This window comes from Trichomonas vaginalis (genome assembly GCF_026262505.1).
Source record: "Trichomonas vaginalis G3 chromosome Unknown ctg_164, whole genome shotgun sequence".
Taxonomy (NCBI): Eukaryota; Parabasalia; order Trichomonadida; family Trichomonadidae; genus Trichomonas; species Trichomonas vaginalis.
Window position 1 is genome coordinate 67729 of NW_026529251.1, and position 20703 is coordinate 88431.

General features: G+C 32.8%; 2 protein-coding genes and 2 pseudogenes across 4 annotated transcripts, besides 4 other annotated features; 2 read left to right on the plus strand and 2 right to left on the minus strand.

The window, feature by feature from the left end:
- Nucleotides 1-8286: part of a mobile genetic element that runs on past the window's edge.
- Nucleotides 8287-9670: 1384 nt separating this feature from the next.
- Nucleotides 9671-11301: a mobile genetic element.
- Nucleotides 11302-12282: 981 nt separating this feature from the next.
- Nucleotides 12283-14691: a mobile genetic element.
- A 1842-nt stretch (nucleotides 14692-16533) lies between these two features.
- Nucleotides 16534-20703: part of a mobile genetic element that runs on past the window's edge.
- On the plus strand, nucleotides 17999-18385 carry TVAGG3_1084270 (annotated as a pseudogene). The gene has a single exon. A coding segment is annotated over exon 1 (387 nt).
- On the plus strand, nucleotides 18434-18670 carry TVAGG3_1084280 (uncharacterized protein; the record flags this gene model as incomplete). The annotated part of the gene is made up of 1 exon (XM_051256781.1): nucleotides 18434-18670. The coding sequence occupies one exon, from the start codon at nucleotides 18434-18436 to the stop codon at nucleotides 18668-18670; it is 237 nt and encodes a 78-aa protein (XP_051075995.1).
- TVAGG3_1084290 lies at nucleotides 19129-19858 on the minus strand (annotated as a pseudogene). Its single transcript has one exon. A coding segment is annotated over exon 1 (730 nt).
- TVAGG3_1084300 (ATP binding) lies at nucleotides 19878-20621 on the minus strand (the record flags this gene model as incomplete). The annotated part of the gene is made up of 1 exon (XM_051256782.1): nucleotides 19878-20621. One exon carries the CDS (start codon nucleotides 20619-20621, stop codon nucleotides 19878-19880), a length of 744 nt encoding a protein of 247 aa, XP_051075996.1.

Consider the following 20703-nt stretch of genomic DNA (forward strand, 5'->3'; position numbering starts at 1 on the left):
GGTGGGCATAGGCATAAATATTGGGATTGGACAGGAATGACAAAAGGTAAAGGATATGATGTTAAAGACAACGTTCAGTTTGCTATAAATTGTTACTTGGATAACACTGAGGTAGGAGGAGACCATACACATTTCGTTTCAGGGTATACGCAACAACGGGACAAAGTAAAGACTACATGCCACCTTACATGACAGTTTACGCATGGTATAGAAATGCTTAGTCGTCATTTTCAACTTCTTTAGCATATTCGTCAGGAGTTGTCTTATATTTGTTAGGAACTGTCTTTGAAAGTATACCACCTTGAACTTTGACAAGTTTGAAACGAGGTCTGACAATAGTAGTTTTATCTTCTGCTTGCAGTCTGTACATTTTGCCATGTTTGCCTAAAACTTCATAATATTCTCTTGTATACTTTCTTCTATTTTTACGAACACGAATGTGAGTACCTGTCGGGTTCCCATTGTTGTCATAGTCAATAGTATTTTCATATGGGTCGCGTTTAGGTATTTCTATTTAGATTAAAACGCAATAGAGTCGTCGGCAGCTTTTATAAGATATCCATTACCTTGCGTAGAGTCTACAATATAATAATTTCTACTTAACCTTAAACGTTTCTTTGTCAACGGTTTGTCGTCAAGAACTACACGAACTTTTGTACCAGGAATGAGGGGTAAATTGTGTGAATTTCTGATATTTTGTGTTTGGCTTCGTTTCTTTTGTATATACTTTTCTTCTTGTTGTTGTGTCATTGAATTTGGTGTATGTCCTGTTGTAGAATGTGTTGAGGAATTATATACTTCGAGAAAATGTTTCATTGTTTCTTCGGTAAAGTCCCGCTCTTGTTTAAATCTCTGAGAGTCTTATGAAGCGGTTTATTGATGCCGAGTATGTTATGGTTATGGTCTTTCAGTAGTGTAGTGATTATGTTATGCTTAATGAGAAATTCTGTGATTTCATTGCTGAGGTATGCACTGTCTTGGTCTGATGTTAAAGTACTTGGGTTATGTTCTGCTACAAACTTTTGTAAAACTCTTAACACTTCACGATGTCCTTTATTTTTCATTGGATATGCATATGCTTTACGAGTGTTAACATTTATGAAGATGAGGAATGGTTTATGTCCTCCTTTTCTGCTTTGAATGAGAGTGTTCAAATTGTATGCGTCAGGAGTGTTGAGTAAATTGGTAAAAAGTAGTCGTAAGGGTTTATTTTTGTTTGATGTACAACATTTTTGTCAAAGAACCTTTTCACTTCAGCTCTGTTAGTAAATCCCCAACTCTTTGCAGCTTCATTGAACTTCTTAAATGACCTCCATGGATGTTGTTCGAATACTTCTTTCAAGCTCATTTATGAAAGTTAAAGATTTTAACCAAACTCGTATCCAAGCGTGCATTGTTATATAAGGAGCATATAATCTTTTCCATTACCTGCTGGGTCTGTAATACCAGCTACAACATGTGTATGATTTCCTGCAGTTCCACAGAAAATACCTGTGCTAACATCTTTGGGGTCATCTGAGATATCATATCTGTTCATTCCCTGTCTATTCGAACCCGCTGCAAGATTTATATAACCTCTTTTTGTTATGATGTGAATGGTTTCCTTCCACAGATGTTCTTCCACTGAACCTATGCATATGTGAAGGAAGTTTTCAATACCTATTTTCTTTGAACCTCCCATCTTCATTGACTGCGTATTAGTGTAGAATGGAAAACTGTCAACTATTTCATACCACACTACCACCAAATAAAGTGTTTGGATTTATTGGATTCATAGACGTATAAACAGCTCCTATAGGATATATTAAATCATATATGCTCTCATAACTCTATAAACATATTCTAAAGAACTTATGTCATTAAATACCATTTGGAATGTATCTCCCGGATGAAATGTTGCATTTGTTTCCACTTTTATAATGTAATGTTAGTTCAATAGAATTATCCAAGAAAAAATTCAAAAGTATCTGGTTGAAGACCTCTTAACAAATTCAAATGGAGTTGCTGGTTCACCATTTATAATTTCTGTTGTAAATGTCATTGTATCTGGTTTCGAAAATTTCTTTGTTAGTTCTGCATCCACATAAGCTTTATCTGTCTTCTTATCTAACATTGTTGGTAAGTTCATATGCTCAAAAGTTTCTGGCAGTACTTTCAATGTTCCTGCAACTCTTATCTAAACTGTTAAGAGTATCTTTTACGCTTTGTACTTGGATTTTCTAATGGTGCACTTGAACCAAGGTCAAAGTTCAATATTATGTCGTCTGCTCAACAGTAGTGAAGGATTTATGTGTATGGTTCTTGTCAACTTTACTGTCTAATGTAGCTTGAAGTTCATTTATATCGGAGATGTTGTGTTTATGAGATTTCAAAACTTTTGTTCATTGCTTCGAGTTCAACTTTGTCAGCTTTACTTTTAATAGCATCTTCAAACGTTATTTTTGCCTTAACTCTCAAAGTAAATCTTGGTTCAACTAATACACCGTTAACATTGAAGTAATAGAGCATAAAATTTCACCGGTATAACCAAATGCTTCTGGTGCTTTAGCTACATTCATACTGTACAGTACAGCTTATGTCATAACCTTTAGCACGAATGTATTTATATCTTCTTTCATTAACATTTTTTGTCTTCGCTTCATCACTTCGTGTTAAATATCCATGGTAGTCCGTTATAATCTGTTCGTCTGAAGTATATAATGAACATGGTTCTTGTTCCGCTTTACTATTTAATGTAGCTTGAAGTTCATTTATATGGAGATATTGTGTTTATGAGATTTCAAAAACTTTGTTCATTGCGTCAAGTTCATTTTGTCCGCTTTTACTATTAATGTAGCTTGAAGTTCATTATATCGGAGATATTTGTGTTTATGTTCTTTATCTGCTTTTTCGGCTAATTTCTCTTCTATCTCATTTATTTCAAGTTCATGCCTACCACCACCTCCCGAAGAAGTATTTTTTCTTCAGCTCTTGAAGAACGTCCACTTCGCCATCTTTTGGTCAATAAGAGACTTTGTGTTAAAACCTTTCCTGTCTTAATGGATGTTTGTAAAACTTCTTCTTCACCGTGTTCGGGGTCATGGTCGTCATCATATCTTGTGAAATCAGAGATGTTGTCATACATTAAGCATATCTGTCTCAAAAGTTCTGCTATTTGAAACTGGAACGAAAGATATACAGAACTTTCATCATCTCCTAAAGTCAAGTCTGCTTTCTTAAGTATTTCTTGAATGTATGCAATGAGAACAGAGTACCTTGGAAAATATTCGAACAATATTTCATTAGCTGTTGGTTTTGGTGGTTCTTCTGGAGTTTCTGTTGTTCTGTTCCTTCTGTTGGAGTTTCTGCATCTCTTGACTTCAATGCTCTTGCTCTCAAAGACCTAAAATGTTAGAGCACCGGGTTTACAAAGGACTTTATAAAATGCTTTAATAGTTCCTGGTAAGTTATTGTTAGCATTAAGTAAGTTCCTTATGCTTCCATCATGTACGTCCATAGCACTATGTAAAAAATCTATACTTTTCTTGTAGTCAGCAATAGACTGACTGTGATTTTTTAAAGATTGTCAATACCTTTAAGCCAATCTTCATGCATGTCTTGATACTGAGCCAAGAATATCATTTGTTCCTTTAGTGTATTTTGTGCTTGTCGTAAAGTATCCAATCCCGTACGTGCAGTTGTTTGCTATACGTCTTACAGTATCTATTTGACTCCTTGTTTCTTGCATCCAACCAGATAAAGTTTTAATAGTATCCGAACCATTTGAAATGAAGTTCAAAGCATTTTTAACGTCATTTAAAACTTCTTCACCAAGGACTGCCCATATCTTTCCGATTTGGTATTGAAGAACTCCATTATGAAGCAGCTGTTAAACCAGTATTTATAAGGTCCGCATATCCATGATTTAGCAGTTTTTCCATCCTTTCCATCCTTTCCATCCAAACCGTTTCGCCTTGAGGTCCTTGTATTCCTTGTATTCCTTGTATTCCTTGTGGTCCTTGAGGTCCGGTGTCACCCTTCCTCCTTTCAGTTCATCTTTATGTTCGTTATAATATTCTAATTTCATAAGTGTACATCATTACTGCTACCAGCAACGCCAAGAATTTGTTTCTCATTCATGACTAAATTCTTTAAGCATTTAATGTTGTCGTCAAATCGAAAGCTCTTTAACAATTCAATGAGAACATTCAGTACTTTCACTAATGAGGCATCTACTGTAGAATTTATATATTGCACCGTTCCATCATTTATGATAGGAACCTTTCTTGTTGTAATGAATGGGTCATAAGTGTTTAAAAGTATCGAAATCAATGACTTTTTTAGTTTTTCCATCGTCAATGACTAAATCATTGCCTTCAATGGTTAAAGTTGAGTTTTCGTTTACTAGTTCATGTGCTCTTCTTGCTTCATTTGTTTCATACGCATATGCAGCAATAGTCATATTTTAATGAGAATAAAATGTTGTTCCTTTTTGCAAAGTACAGACCCAAACGAATACGGAATAGTAAAGCTACAAACAAACTTAGGTCTTCAGAATGAAGCACTTGCTTTCAGAGTTGTTGACTTCAATACTATCGCAACTTTTGTCATAACAGATGAAACAGATTTCATGGAGTTTGAAATAGATGGAAAGAAGCACGAAATAAGATTTCACAATAATGTAGAATATAAGATGGAAACATTAGCTGGAGTGTTAAATGCTCTCATAAATACTACAATAAACAAGGATAACGAAGAAAACTTAATGAATGTTAAACTTATTGCAGGAGTTTTTGAAGTTCAGTTATGCCAAAGGAGTTTTTAAGATAACACGAATGAGTCATAGAGTTCAATTGCTTCTGGGTGCATACCATATGACATTTCCTTTGAAAAGTGTTGACAAAACGATTGAGATGAAATCTGTTCCATACGTATGTTATGGTAATTGTTTGTACATTGAGTCTAAAATAGCTAATGTCACAGGCATTTCAGGAGTTAATAGTAAAGTTCAGTAGAATATAAGTCTTTCTGTTATGCAGTCAATTCAATGTCATTCCAAACGTTCCTGTCATAGCAACTCATTTAGGTAAATGGATTCGCATTAGTCCTCATAATTTGAAAGACATGCAATTCAGACTTGTTGACTTTCAAGGCGAGCCTGTAGAACTGAAGGCACCAGTGCGAATGACTGTTGAAGTTGACTTTTTTAGAAAATATTAATGCAACAGCTTACAAGAGAACTCAGAGCTAAAAATATAAAGTATGAATGTTATGTATTAGGTCATGAACTTTGGTTGTTCTGCTGTTGATGAAAACAATGAATTAGTTATGTCAGTCAAGAGAACAGAAAAAGGCGTCAAAGGCGCCGAGCGCAAAGCGCTATATTGTGTTAGTGAAAACTGCACCAAGTCAATAAGATTAGGTTTGCATTATGAAGATGAGTTCGATACTGTTGAAGAAGTTTTGGATAGATATTACAAATTGCTTTAATTTACTAAAACATATTTCAAACAAAGTTTATATTCTGTTGAAAGTTTTGTATATTCATTCGAATATTTATACTAAACTCAACTCCTGTAGTTCCTGGTGGTTTCAATGATGCGGATGTTACCTATTTTCATGAATGGTGGCGTTTGACCACAGCATTCGATTTCAGGGTCGAGATAGTCAATGACACATTGTTTCCCTGTTATTCGTGAATATAACATTTTCAAGGTCCTCCTTTGTTAGAATTATTTGGTTCTTGCTTATAAGATTTTGTCAAAAGCTTCTTATCGTCTTTGAGTAAAATTGTTTGGTATAACTGAAGAAGGTAATGGTCTACGTTATCTGAAGGATTTGTTTGAACATTTGTGTAAGGGTTGTCGTTGGCTTCTCTTGAAAGAACTTGGTCCAGTGGTGGATACTCTAACTTAACATCTGAGTGTAGCGTTAGCGTTTGAAGCTGAGTTTAAATTCACGGATTTCAGTTCTGGTTCTTTTTCTTTCAAACACTCTGAACTATAGTTTCTTATGACAATATTGTTTGTCGTTCGTGAGTCAACATTTGATGTTGGTTCAATTGGAACATTAACGCACCAGCTAAGATGGATTTGCTTCTCATTTCATATAGAATAAAAACCTTTTATATGTATGAAATGAACAATATACTCGACAAGGGTTTGAATGTAAAGCTAACGAATGAAAATATTGTTGAATTCACTGAGACAGGAGCTGTGTATAAAGATGTAGAACTACTGAACAAAAGAGCAAGGGATGAAGCAGGAACATGAACAAAGGGTGGAAGCCTATAAAAATTTATGTCAATGATGGCTCAGGAGGTTCAAACATAAAGTATGCAGAAAGTTATAGAGTTTATGCTCTCAAAGGTGAAAAGCCTTCATTTAAGAACAGCTATTCTAACGCATATCCTCAAAAGCTAACGGATGGAGAAGGATGATATGAATGACAGCAAAAATATTAACAGAAATGGCACAGAGATGCATGGAATTTGTTTACCATCAGTCAATTGAAGTTAAACTTTTAAAACAATGTTGGTCGTTCCCATGGAATATTTTTGACTTTAATGGTATTAGTCATGATATGAATCTCAAGGTATGAACGAGGAGAGATGAGAGACTTATATGCTTCCCAAATTTCTTCAAAAGGTAATGTTATACCTGACTGTTTCCAAATGAGTTCAATATCATAACGTGAGAAACCTTGAAAGATAACGAAGTCAGTTATGAGACGTTTTATGTTTAAAGCTAAAAAACCTCCATGTTTGCATAAGTATTGCTACAGTTAAGTGGTAATGTCTGACTTTAGTAATGATATTAGCTAATGGTGAGTCTGGTTTTGACACTAAACCTTTACCAGCGAAGTCGTCGCAAACGAGCAGAGTGTTTGGAGGATATTTTTTGAAGGGGTATTTTGAAAGTTTTGATAGAATGTAGTTTGTCAGTCGTTTCATATCGTAAACTCCGAGTACTGACGTAAGTGGTGTTTGTCAATAATTCTTTCCATCTCCTCAGAAGTCTTTTGCATTCCTGACTGTATAAATTCAACGATGGCATAATATTTCCTCTTACGTCGAATGTAACGTTGAAGAAATTCAATGAGTTCACTGTCTGGAACTTTAACGACAGAGATTGAACTTTTGACATAAATGTTTTCGCTGTTGAGTCCATAGAGTCTGAAGTTGCTGATATAATGATTTGGTCATAATATGAGTCATTTCCTAAACGTTCTGTTATGAGTATATGACGAATTAAATTAAATGTCTTACCTGAACCCATCTTTCCACAATAGAAATAAACGCCATTTGAACAGAACTCATAGTCCTTACTGAAAGGAAGAATGAGAGAAGAGTTAAGTTTGTCTGTAGTTTCATTCATGTCTTCATCTACGTCATGTATTAAATGCTTCATTTTATCTCCATTAAAAATGCAAGTCAGAAATATTCAGAACATAGCACCGAGTCTAACTGACAAGAGTATAAAGATATACTATGAACACGTTATGATGAAACCTACCAAAATTCAAGAAGTCAGTATACTTATGAATATCCAAGACACTGGGTAGAGTATGTAGGAGGTGAGAAAGCTATTGAAATAAGACAAGTTAGAAGTATTCCAGCAGGAAGAACAATATTATTGAAGAACTTTAATGTTTTGAGGTATAATGATGAGACAAAGAAGAAGCAAGATAGTTTTCCTATTGCTGTGTATGTGAACCTAACACAGGAGATGACATGAAAGTTTTTAACACAAAGCTTCAAACGGTAGTGAGAGAACAACTGACTGCGGCAAGGGCATCCATTACCTTCAGAAGTTAGCATAGCATATAATTTTGAAAACAAACTCAATAGATTTTAAAGTCATCTCTGCAAAGAAGTCAGGTTTTACATTTAATGAAGCAGATGTATATTCGAATGAAAACTTCAAAGCTATTGCATGGTTAGATAATGACGATTGCTTTAAGAAAATATTTAAATTCAGTGACTCAAAGATGTCAATAGATGACCTTCGTGGAATGTTACCATCGACGTTTACAGTTGAAGGTTCAGCAGGATTGCTTACAAGATTGTCAATTGGTGGTATTTGGTCTCGTGAGAACATTGTTATAAAATCCAGTATAAGTGAATTGCTGAAGAATCTATATTATGTCTTTCAAACTACATGTATTCGCCCACCGAAGCATTATAGTATAACAAACTTGTCAGTAAGTTTAACATAAGACTTGTCGAACCTTCTTCAATGAAAGATGTTGTGCTACCTAAAGATGGAAAGGATGGACTCAATTATTGAGATGATTTTAATAGCATATTAAATGAGCTTGTTCTTGAAGGTCATTCATGATGAAATAACTGTTGTAGAAGATGTTAGCAATTGTTCAGACATTTTGAAGCGAATAGATGATATAAGAAAGAAGTTTATGAATGAGAATGTTTATGTTTCATTGACTTTCTCCAGTAACGAGAACTTTTATGAGATAATATTGAAGAGAGATGATTTTAATATGGTGTAAATGGTAGCTTGGGCAGCTTTAGGCGCAATGGGAACAAAAGCATTAGCATTTTGGAGCAAAAGCACTTGGAGCTTATGACGCAGTAAATAAAATGAGTGGAGGAAGAGTTTCGAAGACATTAGATGCAAATAAAGGAAGATTGGAGGCTGGTTGCAAAGAAGTTAAGATTAAATAAAATAGGACTCATAAATAAAGCATCCAATTTGGTTGCGACTGAGTCAGAAAATGCTTTAGGAAAGGACGATGAGTTTGCAAAACACGCAAAAGACTTTAATGACCAGTATGAAAGGTGAAACAATGCATTTAAATAGAGTCGATGGAACTCTTCCTCCACCAGTAGTTCTTCCGTATGGTCCCTATGGAATGTATGGAAACCCTTACGAAAGACCATTTGACCCATTGACTGGTGGAAGTAATTGGTATCATTACGGACGAAGAAAAGAAAGACAGTCAAGTGGAGACAGACGTGAAGAAAGCAACTAAAAAGAAACCAAGGAAGAGAGTTATAAAGCAATGAATTCAACGGTGAAAAAAGAGGTGAAAAAACAGGTGAGATCTCACCACTTCCTAAATTTATTTTTGCGCTATGTTTTCATACGTGTGAGGGTGGTGATATCATTAATTTTTAAGTTTATTTTTATTACTTAAAATTTTTATTTGGATGTAAATGACAGAACAAAAGCAACTCATACAAATCGAAAAATTATAACAAACATACATTTAAACATTTATTCTTCCTTCCTGAGCATAACATGTTCTTTCAAATACATCCGAGACCAGTTGACTTTTCATTGACTGTGTATAAGATAGAAATAGTTATATCATTAAACCATATGATGACGAAGGTAAGTTATGTAAATTGTACGTTAAGAAGTTAGAGAAAGTTTATGGCTTCAAGTATGACTACAATAGGGTTAACACTGATGATGAAGATATTGAGGAAAATTTATGAGAACATTAGTGAAGTCGTTAGTGAGAACGATAGTGAGAACGTTTATTTTTTACATTAGTGAGTTCGTTAGTGAAGTGAAGTGGGGTGGTGGTTTTGTAAATATTTAAGGTTAAGTTAGTTTGTCGTTTGTTGTGTGCAAAATATACGTTAACGGTTTTGTAAAGTGTCAAATTCACAAGTATTGGGTAAGGAGGCGCGCAGTGCCACCGTACCCAAGACTTGTATACTAACTTTGATTTGTAGAAGGATGGTTTTGATTTTCTGGTTCTAAATCTGTAGAGTCTGCAATATTTGAATTTTCGGAGCGAATGGAGCATCTGAACCTTGATTTGTATCAGCTTGCTCAAAATTAGTTTGAATTGGAGTGGATGAATTAAAATCTGGATGATTTAATGTTTCATTAAATAATGCCATAATTTTTTCTCTTTTTTCATATATAAAACTTAGTGATCATTGTATCTTTATCTGTTAGATCGATCGATTTGAGTATATCTGCATCATGAACTGGAATATTTTCGAACAATGAACTCGATTCTATGGAACCATATGGAGAAATCTCGTTCTGAGCCAAAGAAAGATCACTTACGGTTGTATTGTTTGATAGAAAAAAATTGTTTTCTCAAGTTCTTTTTGAAAGCAATCAAGAATATAATTTTTGTAGCTATCAGTGATAACGGTTTTTATATGGCGATCGATCTTCTGGTTATTTTTGATGGCGTTATATTTATCTAATTGGATTTGAGATATCTTCTTAATAGCTTCATAAATGGTTGGATGTTTTAACGAAAAAATTCTGAATGCATACTCTCGAGGCAATCATTAGTGAATATTGCAGTTGCATTATTATATTGAGATATTAAATTGTAGTGCGGCAACCAAACTTTGTTGAAATAATCAATATAATCTTTGATCGAATCAACTTTATTTTGATTAATTATATGCATTGTAAGTACAAATTCTTCATGAGACATGAATGGAGTAATAGAATATAGCTTAAATAAAAAATTTTGTAAAGTATTGAAATTTTTTTGTATAAAGTGCTACAAGTTTCCTGTGTAAAGCTTGTTTGAAATAAATAGGCATCCAATTATACGCGACTTTAGGGAAAATTTGTTGAAGTGCCTCTATCATTCCCTTTTCAAAATCAGATGAATTTGAATTAGCTTTGAAAATTGAATACCCTTGACAGTAAAAATATATTCAAATGCCTTCTTATAAGATTCAAATGTGCGGTTTTTCATGAATATAAATAAAAGTGGTAGATATTGATTTGTTTGAAGGTTCACAAATCATAATTGTTAGCACTTGTCCTTTTTTAAAATGTTTTGGTGTAATTTTTAAAAGTTCCATCGCAAAATAAATCTGTGGCTTCTTGCAAATTGAATTGCCTTCTCAAAACCAAAAAAAACATCGTCTCACAATTTTGCTTGAAAATCATGGCCAATGAAAAACTGCTCGCCATTTATTAAACAAAAATTAGCAATTTCATCGTCTGTAATTTTTTCTCCAACAGAAAATTTTCTGGACTTATTATAACTTCCCTGACCAATGAATCTTTAATTAATGGGTTTTCATCAGTACCAACAGCAAGTTCTGTCATAAATTTTTAATCTGCTGAAAAGTGCCGTTGTCTTCAGAAAATTTTGCCATTGCCTTATTGTATATTTCTGTCAGAGTCATTGATTTATGAAGATCATTTTTTTCATTTTGTAACTTTTTAAATTGTCTGCATTCGGGTATATGTTCCTTTTGTAAATCTTCGGAAACTGAACTGTTCTCAATTTTAACTAAATAACGTGCTTGACAAGAATGATCGATGCAACGGTAGTAACGTTCAATATTATTTGAATTAATAATATTTGGAGTGTGGTAGAATTTACGAAAAAGTGACACTTAACCTTAAATTTCCAAACAATTTTTTGATTGTATTTTGTTATTTATATATTTATATATATATGTATATATTTATATATGTATATATTTATATATGTATATATTTATATATGTATATATTTATATATGGTATAGTATTTATATATGTATATATTTATATAATGTATATATTTATATATGTATATATTATATATGTATATATTTATATATGTATATATTTATTAGAAACTGCTTCATGCTGTGTTGAGTATTTATGAATAATTTGAAGTAGTGGTTTTTGAAATCAGCACCCCTATGAGAGCGCTGGCGCCGAAACACCACTAGTAAGATTGTGTATTTAGAAACTGCTTCATGCTGTGTTGAGTAAGCTTCGATGTCTTTGTAGATAGGTTTCTGAGAGCGAAACAAAATAGTGTTGAAAAAAAACATTTTGAAAATCTGAGAGACTGTGCAAGAGCCAACGACCAAAAACACTACCAGTAAGATACAGCGAGTAGTAGCTGCTTCATGCTGCATTGAGTATTGTTGAATAATTTGAAGTAGTGGTTTTTGAAATCAGCACCCCTATGGAAGCGCTGGCGACCGAAAACACCACTAGTAAGATTGTGTATTAGAAACTGCTTCATTCTGTGTTGAGTAAGCTTCGATATCTTTATCAGACCACCTTTAAATTAACCACTCACATTCTCACTGTGGTCCATCTAAAATTGTGAAGGCTTTATGACATAAAATTTATATTATATGCAGGATCCCACCTATTACTTAATCTTTTTGGAATAATAGTTTATAATATTTATCGATTGATTGTAATTTTTTGTATAAAAAAAAGTTTTTTATTTATATTAAAAATATATTCGGTTAATGATATTATCTTATAATTTGTAAATAAATCTAGTAATAAAATAACTTTAATAGTTGGTGTCACTTTTTCGAAAATTCTGGTTTTTTTCTTAACTAAATAACTGCTTGACAAGAATGATCGATGCAACGGTAGTAAAGTTCAATATTTATTTGAATTAATAATATTTGTTATGATCATGCGAATAAAGCATATCTTTGCGAAACAATTGTATCAGGATATTTTCCAGTAACTGCGGGAATATTTTTCACTGCAATATAACTAAAATATTTCTGACAGCTTTAGATTCATTTTCGTAGTATTTAATATTAAAATATTGAAGAACTTGTTTGATTATATTCGTTTTTTCATCTCTCGATGTTGATTTTTGGTATTTATCAGATTGTTCCCTGATAAATATTTTATTTTCGTCTGTAAAGTTTGCTCTTTTTTGATTAAATATAGATGATTTTTCCATTAAAAAATGAAATGATGCAAAATTTACGAAAACCGTTCGAAAATTGAATCAAAAATGAAAAGTAATACTTAAATGAGTAATCTTTGAAATATTGGTCTTAGATTGAATGTAGCGTCATTCTTATATAGAATATATATTCATATCATCGGAAATATGATAAAAAGCATATAATAAATGTCAAAAAAGTGAACAAATAAGCAAAGATATTTTTTTAAAAAAACAATGAAAAGTAATACTTAAATGAGGAATTCTTTGAGATATTGGTCTTAGATTGAATGTAGCGCGTCATTCTTATATAGAATATCATATTCATATCATCGGAAATATGATAAAAAGCATATAATAAATGTCAAAAAAGTGAACAAATAAGCAAAAGATATTTTTAAAAAACAATGAAAAGTAATACTTAAATGAGGAATTCTTTGAGATATTGGTCTTAGATTGAATGTAGCGTCATTCTTATATAGAATATTATATTCATATCATCGGAAGAATATGATAAAAAGCATATAATAAATGTCAAAAAATGTGAACAAATAAGCAAAGATATTTTTTAAAAAACAATGAAAAGTAATACTTAAATGAGTAATTTCTTGAGATATTGGTCCTTAGATTGAATGTAGCGTCATTCTTATATAGAATATATATTCATATCATCGGAAATATGATAAAAAGCATATAATAAATGTCAAAAAAAGTGAACAAATAAGCAAAGATATTTTTTTAAAAAACAATGAAAAGTAATACTTAAATGAGGAATTCTTTGAGATATTGTCTTAGATTGAATGTAGCGTCATTCTTATATAGAATATATATTCATATCATCGGAAATATGATAAAAAGCATATAATAAATGTCAAAAAAGTGAACAAATAAGCAAAGATATTTTTTAAAAAAACAATGAAAAGTAATACTTAAATGAGGAATTCTTTGAGATATTGGTCTTAGATTGAATTAGCGTCATTCTTATATAGAATATATATTCATATCATGCGGAAATATGATAAAAAGCATATAATAATGTCAAAAAAGTGAACAAAATAAGCAAAGATATTTTTTAAAAAACAATGAAAAGTAATACTTAAATAGGAAATTCTTTTGAGATATTGGTCTTAGATTGAATGTAGCGTCACAAAATCACAAATATAATTTACTATTACAATTTTATTCATTTTTTTAAAACATGCGCTGACGCACAGTCTGTATCAACTAACTCAACTAGTCAAGCTTAATGATTATTCTTCGGATTCATTAAATCAACTTTATCAAATGCATAAGTACAATGACAGAAAGATCAATTGGATGCTTGAATTGGGATAAATTTTTCAAAAAAATCACAGTGACTGATGAAGTTCTTTTACATTTTTTAGCATCGCGTTTTAAACATTGAAAAAAATATCAAATGTTTCAAGGGATTCTATTTTTTTATCACAATATTAATCTTGAAAAATTTCAGTAATTTAACTGAAAAACAGAACAACAAACAATTTTAAATTTCTACAAAGCGGATAAATTTACATATTACATAATGTGCTCACAAAATTGTAAAATCAAACTGGACAATTTATCCCAACTTTAGTTAATATTGCAAATCAATAATTTGCCATTTTTAGATGAAAGAAAAGCAAATATATTATTACTGAAATAACTGGCAATTATCAAAATTTTGAAAATTTCAGTTGCAAACTTTGTTACTTTTTTATGAAAAACAATGAAGAAAAATTAGCAACTGTTTTTAATTTAACAATTGTTCCAGCAAATTTATTCCAAAATGGAATCGAGCAAATGATATTTTTTTGCTGCAAATACAATTTGTTGCAATAACACTTCTATCAATTTTTTACAATCTCCTTGAAATTGAAGAAATGGAATCCATTTGATTTTTTTTATTTCTCAATTCAATATAAAGAGATATAAATGCGATGATTTTCCAAAGTTACAGAAGTAATCACAGGTTTAATCTCAGCTTCAAATTTAATGCTATTATGCGAATTTGCCAAAAATTTTGGATAAAATTACATTTTATAATGTAATTATTGCCATTATAAAAAAAAAAAAAAAAAAAGGTAGTGGGGCTTCCAGGGGCTGCGCCCCCTCTAGCCCTGAAGATGTTTAGTATAAATGAAGTTTTTATTCGGAAAATTGTTAGTCTTCTGGGTGTGAATTCGGAGGACTCTTCTTCTTCCTCCATTGCTTCTGGGTCGAAACATTATATAAGTGTTCGCTTTTCACAAATTATATATGTTTTCATGTTTTGTCACTTTTCTGTCACTTTTCGGGAAAAACATTTTTATTATTATATATAAATGAATTTTACAAAAACCACCGTTACCGTTCTTTGGAAATAAGAGTAGATGTAAAGATATTCTATTGAGAGAACTTAAGAAACTACCGAATGGTCTAACATTTGTAGATTTGTTCGGTGGAAGTTTCTATAATATCCCATTTATGTCAATAATATTCCCAGACTCAAAGATTATATTGCAATGACTTCGACAAACTATAATGGACCGTCTCAAACATATACCAGACACAAAACAATATATTGAAAGAGTTAAAAGAAAGGATACCTATAGGTAAGATGGAAACGTATACCATTAGATAAGAAAAATATTGTGAGGAGGAGGTTTTGAAAAAAGCAGAATATTATAGACTGGAATAGTATATCTGCTAGACTATTATTAGTGGCTGCTATAAGAGTCATGAACATTGAAAACTTATGTCAAAAGTTTTATATCTTTAACTATACAAATGGTTCAAGAGACATAGAAAAATATATTTGAGGGTATAGAGTTTGTGAGATTGTCATGGACAGATTTGTATGAAAAATATAAAGACAAGGAAAATGTTTCTTTATAGTGGACCCGCCGTTCTATAACACATGGGATTTTCAATACCAAGTAGACTGGACTTTGAGAGACTCTTTTAGAAACTTTAGACGTTATACATAACCATCCATGCTTTTTTAGCTTTACATCCGATAAAAGTGGTGTTGGAAACCGTTATTTGAGATGGTTTAGAGGACATTACATGACTATGAGTTTTATATGACAAGACTAGAATTATGAGAGAGGTCCTATAAACTGGAGAAAGTGTCACAATTAAGAAATTTTATTAGTAAGTAAATGTGGTTTGAAATAGGACTACTGTTTTAGGTTTTTTTCCATTGTGTCATTTATTTATTTGACGTGGCAGAAAAGTACAGAGAATATGAAGGATGAACCAATGCCTGCAAAGGGTTCATAATGTACTGTGTAAGAGATATTTTATCTAATATTAAATGGCACGCACAGAACTTAGCGAACTGCACAGCAACCTGGACAACCAAACCCGGAGAATATTTCCAAATGAAAGTTAGAATACAAAACTGCAATGGCAAAACTCTATGTCAAGTGCCAACAGATGTACAAATGCAAAACTGCCATGTCAAATGACGCTGCGTTAGGTTTGCCACCATGGGTATGCAAATATGATGGATGGAAAGAGTTTTATACAAACCCTGAAGGGGGGATATAAACAACTTTTTGCAGATGACGCGAAAACACAGGAGTTGACCCAGAATATGTTTTCTACCAGAGGAGGAAACAGAATGTATGAGCTCCAGTTAAAGAATGCTATGGAACTCAACAGGAAACGTAAGAGACTAGGCGGACATTAAGATTTTACATATAGTAAAATGGGTTCTTCAGTAGTATTGGAAAACTTCTTCAGAAGATTGGAAGAGGTATATGGAATGGAATAAAATCTTCGCGAAGAGGACGTATGGAACGGTGTCAAAAATATTTGGTAAAAGAGTGGGTCAGTTCGTTGGTATTATACCTAAAGACCCTGAACCAGAAGAACAAGCTCCTGTTATACAACAAGCCTGAAACCTGCACACAGTACCTTTACAATACATTCATTACGTATAAAATGGAAGGTCAATTTATTGTAGATAAAGAAATTGGTTCAGGTTCCAATAAAACAAACCCACCAGGATTTTGGATTGGTTTCGATGACGCTTTCTATGCAGTTGCTGGATATCAAATCCTTGCAAATGGTCGTATCGTATATCTCAAGACAACGCAAGAGAAGAAGCATATATAACTTCAAACTCACAAACTACCGAACAAATAAAGAAAGTAGATGTTTTTCTCAAAGACTCGACATGAAGATGTATGGAGTCATCGGGAACATGCAGAACAGGACAAATGTTAGTGGTCCAATTACAGCAGGAAAATCATTTGATTTTAAGCTTCGTTTAAGAATTCCTGTTAGAAGTTTTTACCATTAGAAGCTATTAAGATTTATTCCAGCTTTTGCAGGAACATTCAGCTTAAAGTAAAGTTCAGTAGCGACGCCTTACAATGCACAATCTATATCTGTAAATGATATCATTGCTTTTCAATCCAACTCTTAAAGTTGCATTTGCTTCAGATTCAAATCCACCGACAAATAAATTTGTTCCATGGAATGAACCATTCACTATGTAACGAAGGCAGTAGAAGCTAGTGGAACAGTTACTATTACAACTGTAACCCAGCAACTATTCGAACAAAGATGGATTTTTAATGAATGTTTCATTCATCCAAAGTCATTCTCTTTAGACCCTAACATTTATACAGAACTTGTAGAACATTATACAAAACGAGGCTTTATGTTTTCCTGTTAAAGTTATGGATTGGATTCCTATGGACGTTTCATTCTCAAAGAATACAGATAGTTCAAGGCAACATTTACAGCAGCTTATACGCCTATTAATGTTAAAAGTATTTGGGCACTATTTAGAAAGAAAGACAACTATTATGTTAATTTTGAGAACCTAAGTTTAAATATCTTCAGCTTTCCATGGGAGCTTATGGAAATATGCCTGCAGAACCTGAAAAATCATATGGACCTGTATTTTATGAAATGGTTGCGAACGCTTGCAATACAAAACAATGATATGATAGGATTTAATGAAGATGTTATGAGGTCATTGTGGATGATGGTAGTGTGGAACATAAATGGGATAGCTATGACAACACACATTTCTTATGTGGTTTTCCAACAGAAGTGGACTTTTGCTTCCAACAAGGTCAAACATCTACTGCTCCAATAAATACAAATTGTCTGTTAAAGGACCTATTGAACTAGCAACTGAAAACGTACCAAAGCACTTATTGGATTTATGAGGGATTGTTGCTTTGCCATTCAGGTGCGTGCTAATGGCATCCCCATAATAAGATTAGATGACTATAACTTAGCCACGGACGACAGTGAGGAATAAAGGATGAACGTTTATTTTTAAAGCTTATAAATGAGTTCTTCATCAAGCTCTCGCGAACCTTCACCATCTATGAAACAAACTTTACCAAACGATTATGGAGCACCTATTGAATATTTCTTACGAGCTGCACAATGGCAAAGAGCAGTTTCACCAAGGTTAGGTGTTCCACCAGCTCCTGTCAAAAATAGCATTTGGTCAAGTCCTTATATAAGATATGGTCTCCCACTAGGTTTGCTAGCTACAGCAGGAGCAGTTATGATGTTGAAAAGAAATAAAGCAAATGTTATAAATAATACTGAAGTAGCTGAAGTTAAACAAACTCCAACACATTCGCCAAAACCAACGCCTTCACAAGCAAAACCTTCAATAACTCCTGAACCTATGGAAGTACAAACTCCTGTTCAAAAGTCAACTCCTAAACCGACTCCAACATTTAAACCAGAACCCACGCCTCAAATAAATCGTAAAACTCCTGCGTTTCCTTACTGAAAAAATAACGTTATTTTTATTTAATATTAAAATTTTTATTTGATTGAAATGACGACTAAAGTCACTGAAGCAATGAAACAAAAGTTTTTGGTAGAATACATTAAATCAGGAACTATTCCAGAAGGTTTTTACATTCATACTATGAAGGATGGTAGAGTTCAGTTTAGAAAGATAAAGCAACCATTAGATAAAGAAGGAATTTTGAGAAAGATTAAACTTCATGAGGACAACATTGCTGAACTTAAGAAGAAGTTAGAAGAGTTGGAGAAAGGAAGAGAGTTATAAAGTAATGAATTCAACGGGTGAAAAAAGAGGTGAAAAAACAGGTGAGATCTAACCTCTTCACCTAAATTATATTTTTGTCTGATTTACATCTAATGAAAAAGTTTAGAAGAATTTTCTTATTCTTTCTGGCATATTTTTGTCTTTCCAGTACTCCCGCTCTAATGGTCCCAGATGTGTTGGCTTCGACTCTCTCAAGTTCTTAGATGGTATAACATCTTCAACGCCTCCTTCATATCTTACTTTATAAGTGTCATCGTTTGTGTTATAGCCAAGTATTTCAATAACCACTCCTCGCTTTGCTTCGTCAATGGTTTCAGCAAGTTTGCCATTACTACTTTCGACTAATTTATGTCGAGGATAAAACGCAATAGAGTCGTCGGCAGCTTTTATAAGATATCCATTACCTTGCGTAGAGTCTACAATATAATAATTTCTACTTAACCTTAAACGTTTCTTTGTCAACGGTTTGTCGTCAAGAACTACACGAACTTTTGTACCAGGAATGAGGGTAAATTGTGTTGAATTTCTGATATTTTGTGTTTGGCTTCGTTTCTTTTGTATATACTTTTCTTCTTGTTGTTGTGTCATTGAATTTGGTGTATGTCCTGTTGTAGAATGTGTTGAGGAATTATATACTTCGAGAAAATGTTTCATTGTTTCTTCGGTAAAGTCTCGCTCTTGGTTTAAATCTCTGAGAGTCCTTATGAAGCGGTTTATGATGCCGAGTATGTTATGGTTATGGTCTTCAGTAGTGTAGTGAGTTATGTTATGCTTAATGAGAAATTCTGTGATTTCATTGCTGAGGTATGCACTGTCTTGGTCTGATGTTAAAGTACTTGGGTTATGTTCTGCTACAAACTTTTGTAAAACTCTTAACACTTCACGAGTTCCTTTATTTTTCATTGGATATGCATATGCTTTACGAGTGTTAACATTTATGAAGATGAGGAATGGTTTATGTCCTCCTTTTCTGCTTTGAATGAGAGTGTCAAATTGGTATGCGTCAGGAGTGTTGGAGTAAATTGGTAAAAAGTAGTCGTAAGGGTTTATTTTTGTTTGATGTACAACATTTTTGTCAAAGAACCTTTTCACTTCAGCTCTGTTAGTAAATCCCCAACTCTTTGCAGCTTCATTGAACTTCTTAAATGACCTCCATGGATGTTGTTCGAATACTTCTTTCAAGCTCATTTATGTAAAGTTAAAGATTTTAACCAACTCGTATCCAAGCGTGCATTGTTATATAAGGAGGCATATAATCTTTTCCATTACCTGCTGGGTCTGTAATACCAGCTACAACATGTGTATGATTTCCTGCAGTTCCACAGAAAATACCTGTGCTAACATCTTTGGGGTCATCTGAGATATCATATCTGTTCATTCCCTGTCTATTCGAACCCGCTGCAAGATTTATATAACCTCTTTTTGTTATTGAATGTGAATGGTTTCCTTCCACAGATGTTCTTCCACTGAACCTATGCATATGTGAAGGAAGGTTTTCAATACCTATTTTCTTTGAACCTCCCATCTTCATTGACTGCGTATTAGTGTAGAATGGAAAACTGTCAACTATTTCATACCATCTACCACCAAATAAAGTGTTTGGATTTATTGGATTCATAGACGTATAAACAGCTCCTATAGGATATATTAAATCATATATGCTCATAACTCTATAAACATATTCTAAAGAACTTATGTCATTAAATACCATTTGGAATGTATCTCCCGGATGAAATGTTGCATTTGTTCCACTTTTATAATGTAATGTTAGTTCAATAGAATTATCCAAGAAAAATTCAAAAGTATCTGGTTGAAGACCTCTAACAAATTCAAATGGAGTTGCTGGTTCACCATTTATAATTTCTGTTGTAAATGTCATTGTATCTGGTTTCGAAAATTTCTTTGTTAGTTCTGCATCCACATAAGTTTTATCTGCTTTCTTATCTAACATTGTTGGTAGTTCATATGCTTCAAAGTTTCTGGCATGACTTTCAATGTTCCTGCAACTCTTATCTAAACTGTTAAGAGTATCT